The sequence below is a fragment of the Salvelinus alpinus genome, chromosome 18 (assembly GCF_045679555.1).
Source record: "Salvelinus alpinus chromosome 18, SLU_Salpinus.1, whole genome shotgun sequence".
NCBI lineage: Eukaryota > Metazoa > Chordata > Actinopteri > Salmoniformes > Salmonidae > Salvelinus > Salvelinus alpinus.
Genome location: NC_092103.1, coordinates 19410228 through 19419083, shown reverse-complemented (window position 1 = coordinate 19419083; position 8856 = coordinate 19410228). Strand labels below are relative to the sequence as shown.

The window sequence follows — 8856 nt, the reverse complement described above, 5'->3', positions numbered from 1 at the left end:
TATACCAAAACACATTTCTAGTCATAACTTATTAGATAGGCCAAAGTTTTAGATATCAAGGCAGAATTAACCAGCTAGCCTACATTTCCCAAATTGAACTCTCACCACTCCAAATCTTTGGATAAATATCTAGGCATTTTTTAAAGGTTAGGGCGGTGAATGTTCCATGCTCTGACGGTGACATTCTTATTAACTTTTTCAGGTTTGACAAATTAAATTCACGATACTAACCAAATAATGAGGGGGTTTGAGGGAAGTGTTTGACAGACATGTTCAAAATTATTCAAACATGGTGCTTCTAATAGAATTCTACGAACCTTAATTAGATTTTATCAGGCATACTTGCCTGATTTATCACATTGGCTCTCCTTTGTCGCAACATAACATGTTTTGTTGTTTAATTATCAAATATGCCAAATCATTATTTTTGTTTGTAGGGACCTTGTATGGCATTAAACTATACATCAGAAATGTTACTCTATGTGTGACTAATGATCAATGTCATTCATTCATTAATTGATAAGTTGAAAAGTGAGCCTTTGACACGAGCAATGATTGCATGCAGGACCATTTTGTAATTTCTTCTTTAGAGAATAGGACGCCCATTACCAAACCTTGAATAACCCAACTTTCCTCGGATGTAGGCCTATTCATTACATCTTGCAACGGAAACCGTTTACCGTTTAAGAAACAAACGGAAGCAAACGGAACGAAACGTGGACGGACCTATACCTTCATGTGTCCAATAGAAACTCTCCTTTCATTGAAAACATTTTCAGTTTGGAGTCAACGTTTTTTTTGTTTTGCAACAGACGAAACGTTTGCAACAGATTAGGCAGTATTGAATATACTCCCAGGTTGTTGTTGATGATGATGATGATGATGATGATGATGAACAGCCTACTTGTATTCCATTTGCAAAAAAAATAGTGGCCCTGTATTGGATTTGGAAAGATATGGCTGAGTCACGTTATTACATGAAATACCTTTATTTGCACATATATAAAAGTAATTATTTTTTACTTCAAATCCCCCTCTATAGCTCCGACTTAAGCTGTTTGAACAGTTTGACAAAAAGTTATTTCAGCTAATGGGGGCGAGGAACGAAAAACGATCCAGAAATACGAGAACCACTCCACAAATTAATATCTGCAATATACATTTTCACCAAAGAGAGTAACAAGGTTTCCACGGTTTGATACGAAATAACATAAGTAATCCACAACGTCTGCTTAAATACACCTAGCAAATCAACAGGCGAAAGACCCAAATTGGCAACCGACTCAGTCTTCAGTCATTATCTGTTTAGCAAAAGTGAAGGGTTTGCAAGGATACATTGCTACTTGATAAATTGATTTCCTCTTACTCTGACTCCAAATTGAATATAATTGGGCAAAACTTAAACAAAAAAACTAAAAACATTATGATTTGAGATTTTAAATACATTTCGTTACAATTTGGTATTGTATGTTGTTTCTCTCATGGACCTTCATTATTCCCATCCAGATTATCACTGAAATTATAGAAAATTAGCCTTTAGCTCTGGCTAATCTACAGCTTTTTTGTACTGGATCACCGTCATCTGAAGGAAATAAAAATGGATGAATAAAAAATATCTTCAAATCAAGAAGTATTCGTATTTACATGTCTATAGCCTATGTCTGGTGATTATTATTTTCATCGTTTGAAAAAAGTGAATGAAACGCAACTCGTCTTTGTAAAGAGAAATAGAACGAAATTATAGTTGTTATGAAATGCCTTTGGATCATCGAATTAGCTATTCAACTAAACTTGGAATGCTGTTTCAGTTTCCAGACCAATGCATTGGTTTGTTATGCATGTTTTTTTATTTTTATAATCGTATCCTGACAACTTAGCATAATAATAATAATCATGTTAATAATAATATTTTTATGATTCTGAGTAAAAGTGCCATTGTCATAAGCCTTGGTGCCAGCAACGATTATTTCAGTAAAACTATCGTGCCCTTTCTGATGTAGCCCACACTGAAGGTATGGTAAACAAAAATATAAATATATAAGTTAAATGCATAGAGAAAAATAAATAAATAAATAAAGAACTTCAGCATGGTAAAAACCTGTCCACTTTAGATAGTTCGAGATTCAGTCATGAAGTTCATTGTTTAATGCCATGACTTCTTTTGTCACCGTTTTAAATAGTTTTTTTTCTCTATCACATAGAGTCCTAGTCTGCCAGGTATGGCATATATCCGGAGCGACCGGCTCACCGCTGCTGTGTTGGCCGGGGAAGCACACCGGAGAGGGGGGGGAGAGGGGGTGGTTCACTACCCCCCTGCAGACCATGCAGAAGAATCCGCGGAACGAGAGGTCGTTGCAGAGCCGGAGGGGGCGCTGAGGGCCCTCTGTATAGGTAGAGCGCCGCTCCGGGGTCCAGGTTGGACATCAGGCTTTGAGGGTAGAAATAGGGCGACGGAAACATTCTCTGAAGAGCAGAGTAATTTCCAGCCTCCGCTAACAGTTCCAGTCCAACCGCCGTCTGCCTCTTCCATTTGGTTCTGTTCAGAGAAGAAACAGCGGATATTAGTAAGGGAAACTCTCATCATAAAGATATAAACAAGTTGGAAAAGTGCAGTTAGAATCGTTTTATCACATGACTCTGAAGTTTAGAATTCAATCATATCTGCACTGAGTAAAAAATGCAGTTTGGGAAAAACCCATTGAAAATGCATTGACAAAATCATGTCTGGATGGTTCAATTTAAACGAAATGTGTTTTTTCTTAATGGATTTAGGCCTGCTTTGTAATAACAAGCGTTACCAAAATGTGGTGTTTTGAGTGCAAAGTTGAGGGTCAGTTCAGAGTCAGTTGGAAACATCTGTAGCCTACTCAATATTATAGCAATATAATATTCACTTTCGGTTGGGATCGTATTGGTTTCATCATGTGGTCTGAAATGAGTCTAATTCTTCTATGTTTCCAAGAAAGATCTAAACTGTAGTTGTACTCAGTTACGCACTTCAGTTATTCTGATAAATCAGTCCTCGTCACTTGTATTCACGCGGAGGGTTCATCTGTCAGATTGTCAATTGAAAGCACTCCTCAATCAGGTCAATTATTCATCATTATAATAATTGAGTAAATATAGTAGTGTGGCTGAATTATTGATATGGCATAGGCCTACATGCAACGATATATTATTCATGCACAAAGTGTTGTTTTTATACCCATTTCTTAATATCGTTTTGCTGTCTGAATGTCATAGCTTCATTTGAAAACCATTTAGATTTTTGTCTCTCAAAAATTGCTTAAAACATTCTAGTCTCTAGTCTAGTAGAAGGCTATTTGTCTGTATTTGAATCACATTGTTCAAAGGTTTCACGCAGTGCCAAATTGCCAATATTTTATGATGGTTTTGTTTTTTATGTCTGTTCTGTTTTCTCCTTTATTCTTAAGGAATTGATGCAGTGTGCGCAAGTTTTGAGAAAGAAATTGGAGCTCATATGTGACCAATGAGTTTGTCTGACTGACATGAGAAAATCATTCTGTCTGGAGGTGAAGAGCGTTTACCCTAATATCCTAATGATACAAGTGCAGGTGCGCACACACACTACCATTGTTGGCCTACTAGGCTCACTGCATTCTACCATTAGGCACTATCAAAATACTTCTCGTGATTTTAAATTGTTATAATTTGTGTAATTACACTAAAGGCAACCAAGCGTCGCAGTCCTTACCTCCTGTTCTGGTACCAGGTTTTGACTTGTGTGTCTGTGAGGTTGAGGGATGCGGCCAGCTCCATCCTGTCTTGCACGCTCAGGTACTTCTGCCGTTCGAAGCTGCGTTCGAGCTGGGCCAGCTGGTGGTCAGTGAAGGCTGTTCGCGCCTTCCTGGGTTTCTTCATCCGAACATGATGCGGACTGTCCCTACTGCTCGAGATCTCTCGGTCTCCTTCCTCTTTCACTGCAAACACAAGAATATGATAAATATGAAAAACTCTAATTTACAACAATATCTCAACTGTTCATAAAGCCTAGAAAGTGATGGGTAGGGCCTAATCAAAAAGGAATATAGTCCTCGGTTGTAGACTATATGCCCATTTATGAAAGGGATTGGGATTTCGTTTAAATGTTACATTTACAAACGGACTTAAGCCTATTTCAAAGTTTAACTTTTTCATACAACTTCATAGCCTTGTTTGGGTGTTGTGTTGGAGGACTTTAGGCCACTCTCCATTTGATTAAGACTGTGCTTAGTTTTTATGAAGACGTAGCCTAGGCCTATTTACAAATGAATATTTTTTGTATATTAGCACATTGTTTTTGCAATTGGATGTGTGTAACATTCCCCTTTGTTCTATTATTTCCTTTGCTGTCGTGTTGGGGTTAAAATTGTAGTATACATTCTCAGTTTATTCTCCCCCGTTCCCTCCAAAAAGAGGAGACGCGACGTGAGAGCTCTTGCTAGTTGAATAGTTGAGTCGTCTCTCAAGAAGCACAATAATCCGGCTAATTGAGCCACAAGGGAAGGGCGCCTTTCAACCGCGACCGGAGAAACTTCACAGGGCCGCGGATGAGAGCGAAATAATGAGCCGGCCGGCCTTGCGCGTTACAAATCTGATTAGCACTGGGACAAATTACATCAAATCCCCGAAATATTAGAAGGCGGATTCGCTGAAATCAAAGCAGTGCACTACTCCCTACAAGGGCTTTGGAGCTGAATTGACTGCGTTGATATGACAATCTGTTACACACACACGCACACCACACACCTCACACACACACACACACACACACACACACACACACACACACACACACACACACACACACACACACACACACACACACACACACACACACACACACACACACACACACACACACACACACACACACACACACACACTGTATCCAAAGTATATTGATGTCGTTCATGTTCATGTTCCTTTTTAAAAACTGAACTGAAGTCAGGACTTTTGTAAAACCCTTGCTATAATGGATTGATGTAATAACATTGTTCACTAGTAGACTATAAATAACATGTCAATTACATTATTCACATTAATAAATATTCGAATGAATATTATTATTATAATAATAATAATACAATACATACATAATAATATAGGCCTATCCTCATTACACCGTTTTGTGTCACTGTAAGATGGCATTTTCTTTTAATCAATAAAGGGGGTAGATATATTTATTGTTTTTGTTATATAAGTTAATCAAGTCAATATTTATTAGGCCTATTATATATTTGTTTTAATTTTCTAAGCACATTTCTAATGACTATTTCCTGCAAGCAGGAATTGTCCTCACAATACCAACGGTTGACTTATTTGTATGCAGGCGCTGCTTCATTAAACTGTCAATGGAGATGACATGTCTGTTATAGCTGACATGATTGGAAACAGACAGACCCTTGATGGCATTTATCTGGAGGCAACCCTGTCATCTTTTCCCATGCAGCTCTTCTCTTGCCTCCCTGACATCAACATATGCTTTCAAGACGTCTGCTAATGCAAGCAAGTGCGTCTGAAAGGAAAACGGTTTGACACCTAATGTTTATCCCCCAAATCATTGGAGAATATCAACAGTGTGGATTCCATAATTTAAGAAAATAATAGGCTAGTGTCATCCTTTTCAATGATCCGTTATAGGCCTACTGTAGCTATAGACACTTTTTAAAAGAGCTTTAGAGTTCAAGATAATATTGTTGATCAACTTTCACCATTTGCCAGCATTTTTTATATATATATTTTTTTTGTTGGGGGGGATTAATTAATCTCTTATTGAGTTTACTGGGATAATGTAAAAGTGTATAATTTGATATTTGATTAGATACATTTTATAGGGGATTCCTTTTGTAAAAAGATTCTAGCCTAGGCTATAGCCTACTTTCAGTATTTGCCTTCCGAGGCTAATCCCAATTTACAACCATAGCCTAATTAACCGAGCACTACATCTTCAGAAACACTTTGAAACATGGACAGGTGTTTTAACACGTTCAATTATGATAAGAAAATATTGAGTTAGAATTAATGATATAGCAAATCAACTGCATAAAGCTCACACAAATACAACGGATATAGAACAGTAGGACTACAACAATTCCATTAGAATTAATGTGACAAAGTCTAATTGATTTATAAACATTAAGCTTGTTTACATCACTATTTTACCTTTGTATTCGCTGTCTGACGATGAGTTGCTATGGATTTTGTCCATGTAGTCATCTGCGAGCTTGGAGGCAAGTCGCCCCGTTTCTTGAGTTGGCTGGCCATTACTGGAGTATGGGGCGCAGGCGGCTAGCGGTTTGCAGTCAGCTAGAATATCTCTGATCAGAAAGGATGAGGTGACCGTCCGCGGCTGTGACCCGGCGGAGATCTGTCCGTGTTGGAGATGGGGTGGCAACCCGATAGCATGACCTTGCCTCTGCAATGCCTCATCCACACACTCCCTCCTCGGCGACGGGGGAGACGAGCAGCCGCTCTCTAGTTCAGACCTCGGGCTGAACTCCAGCGGTGACCGGCACTCTCCCACCAAACTGTCCCCTTTCGACATGACCGGACTTCCAGGTCTGTGGGAAAGTAAAGAGTCGATCCCAAAGCTGGACCCATTGGTGGATGCCTCCATTGTTTACCAGCACAGCTAAGTTCTTCGAGGCCTCAACTTAAACTATCATTGGTATTCGAGGCAAGCAAGTTCAGATGATTGCTGAGATGAGACTTTGCCTGAATTTATCCAGCAGGAAAATCCAAAAATGATTCGGAAATCACATATATTCAACCAAGATGTTTTCTCCTCTTCTTAATTTATTATTATACTTGTCAAAATAGCAACATCTCCGGGTTCTCGAAGTTATATAAGAGTAGGCTACAAAATCGACCCTGCATCCAACTATTTTGTCCTAAATACAACACTATTCATGAATTCGATGCAGCTAGGCTCTGTTGGCGAGTTTGTCCATATGTTTTCTTTTTTAGAAAACGGTACGAAACGGTACGACTTCTAAATTATTGATCGACTTATTTCAAATATTGACAAAAAACCTGCAATGATTAGAGGCAGTGAAGCAGCGTTAGTGCAAGTTAAATAGGCAAGCGATTCAGCACCACCTTTCAGCACCACGGACAGAGACAGCAGCGAGTATTGCAGGTGGAATTCAATACCTGCAAATGACGGAGACCGAGGACACAATTGCTGAAATTGTCATCACTTAAAAAGTAGTTCGCTGGTGTGACCCGTGTTGCGCTCGATGGTAGAGGAAGGTAGAGGTATTCTACGCCAGCAGAAAGATGCAACAAGAGACTCGAAACGGGTGGGCTGCTGCAGTCGAGAAGATGCGCACAGTAAAACAGTGGTAACGCGGGTTAAATAGACACAACTGGGATAATGTGAAGAAAATCTCAAAAAAATGGAACTTGAGGAAAACTCAGGAGCTAGGTTTTTAAGGACGCCCCGTCCACGTGAGTCCCTAGTGACAAGTCTTCATTGGTTGAGGGGGCTTTTTGGGTGTTGACGGGTTTGCGGAGAGGAAGGTAGACCCCCCCACACACTCACTCACCCCCTCCTCCTTGCCCCCTCTCTTTGATTAAAAGAGACACTGAATTCATCAGGAGACTCAGATCCAACTGTTTACAGGCAATTTTCACACTGTTTGCTTTCATTACATCATTGATGAGGCTTATAATGGGGTTATTATGTGGAGCTGGTAGGTCTTTTCTCTCGTCTCTCTTTACCCGCGTGTTCAGTCAAAACTTTACAGGCTTTTTTTTACATTATCGGCATTTTCCCACTTTTGCATTTATTGGCAAGTTTCAGAATTTAGGTTCATTGTTTTTCCATTTATGTTCACGTTGTTTTTTAAATATCAAAAGGCTTTTATTGACGTTAGTTGACACAGATCTGCTGTTATATGCTGTTGCATGGGGTATATTTTTCTGGTTCAAAATATATACCGAAAGGAATTGTATATTATTATAATTATAAATGTTGTTATTGTGTTACTGTTATGAGGAATGCATATCATTTAATTTTTTCATAAACTTAATGTAGCCTACATTAATTTCTAATGAATTGAGGACGCATCCAGAGCTATTTTCTTGAATTTCAACCTGTAAGCTCAACGTTTCAAAAATCATTCTAACACAAATTCTATTTTTATTTTCTCGGATAAATGTGTTGTTTTTGCACTGTGCATCGAGAGCAAGTGAATTTCATACATGCATAATTCGGCCTCAAAATCCTACTCCACACACTTTTCTGGGAGTGTACAAAGCACCAGCATCGAATAGTCAACGTTTAGCTCATAATACGTATCTAATAGTAATACAATGCTAATGAGGGATAATAGTCCGAACAGCATGCGCTGAAAGGATGGCGTGAGCAAACTTTAACGTGCATGAAATACCATTGTCTACATTTTCGCTTCTATTTCCAAAACAGTTAGCCCCACATGACTCCCCGACAGGCCCTAATAATCGAACCCCCCATGTGACCACCAGATTGGAGGCGCGCGTCGGTCTCAGACACCGGCAGGTTAGTGAATCCGCTCCCCGCTCCCATGGGGTCCTATCGCGGCTGCAAGCTGTCACATTGAGGCGGGGACAGAGATGGGAAAGAGTAGCCTACACACCCATCCTGACGTTGCCTTTCTTAACAATTGACTTGGGCTCCGGAGGTGGGTTATGGAGATTGCTTTCGAACAACTCCTTTTCCTTGCCATATTTTCGAAAATAGAATGAATGGCCTATATATTTTTGTTGGTCTATCCATTTCACAAATCAAATCTGGCATGTGTTTACAAATATGGATGTAGTTTACATGGCTAATATATAAAGTAGCTTACATAAAATAGTTACAATAGTATG

The 8856-nt window shown here is 39.2% G+C and overlaps 1 protein-coding gene across 1 annotated transcript; it reads right to left on the bottom strand.

Moving 5' to 3' along the window:
* Window positions 1-970: 970 nt before the first annotated feature.
* LOC139543948 (barH-like 1 homeobox protein) lies at window positions 971-7409 on the bottom strand. Its single transcript, XM_071350544.1, has 3 exons — window positions 6166-7409; window positions 3716-3941; window positions 971-2536 (listed from the first exon to the last, which is right to left on the bottom strand). Exons 1-3 carry the CDS (start codon window positions 6617-6619, stop codon window positions 2245-2247), a joined length of 972 nt encoding a protein of 323 aa, XP_071206645.1. The 5' UTR covers window positions 6620-7409; the 3' UTR covers window positions 971-2244.
* Between the last annotated feature and the right edge of the window lie 1447 nt (window positions 7410-8856).

What these genes read in the sequence shown, in the direction of transcription:
- LOC139543948 (XM_071350544.1), bottom strand. Translation starts at nt 6,619, where the DNA reads ATGGAGGCATCCACCAATGGGTCCAGCTTTGGGATCGACTCTTTACTT. An exon ending in GTCAGACAGCGAATACAAAG is followed by an intron (nt 3,942 to 6,165) that starts GTAAAATAGTGA and finishes TTGTGTTTGCAG; the next exon opens with TGAAAGAGGAAGGAGACCGA. An exon ending in ACCTGGTACCAGAACAGGAG is followed by an intron (nt 2,537 to 3,715) that starts GTAAGGACTGCG and finishes TTCTCTGAACAG; the next exon opens with AACCAAATGGAAGAGGCAGA.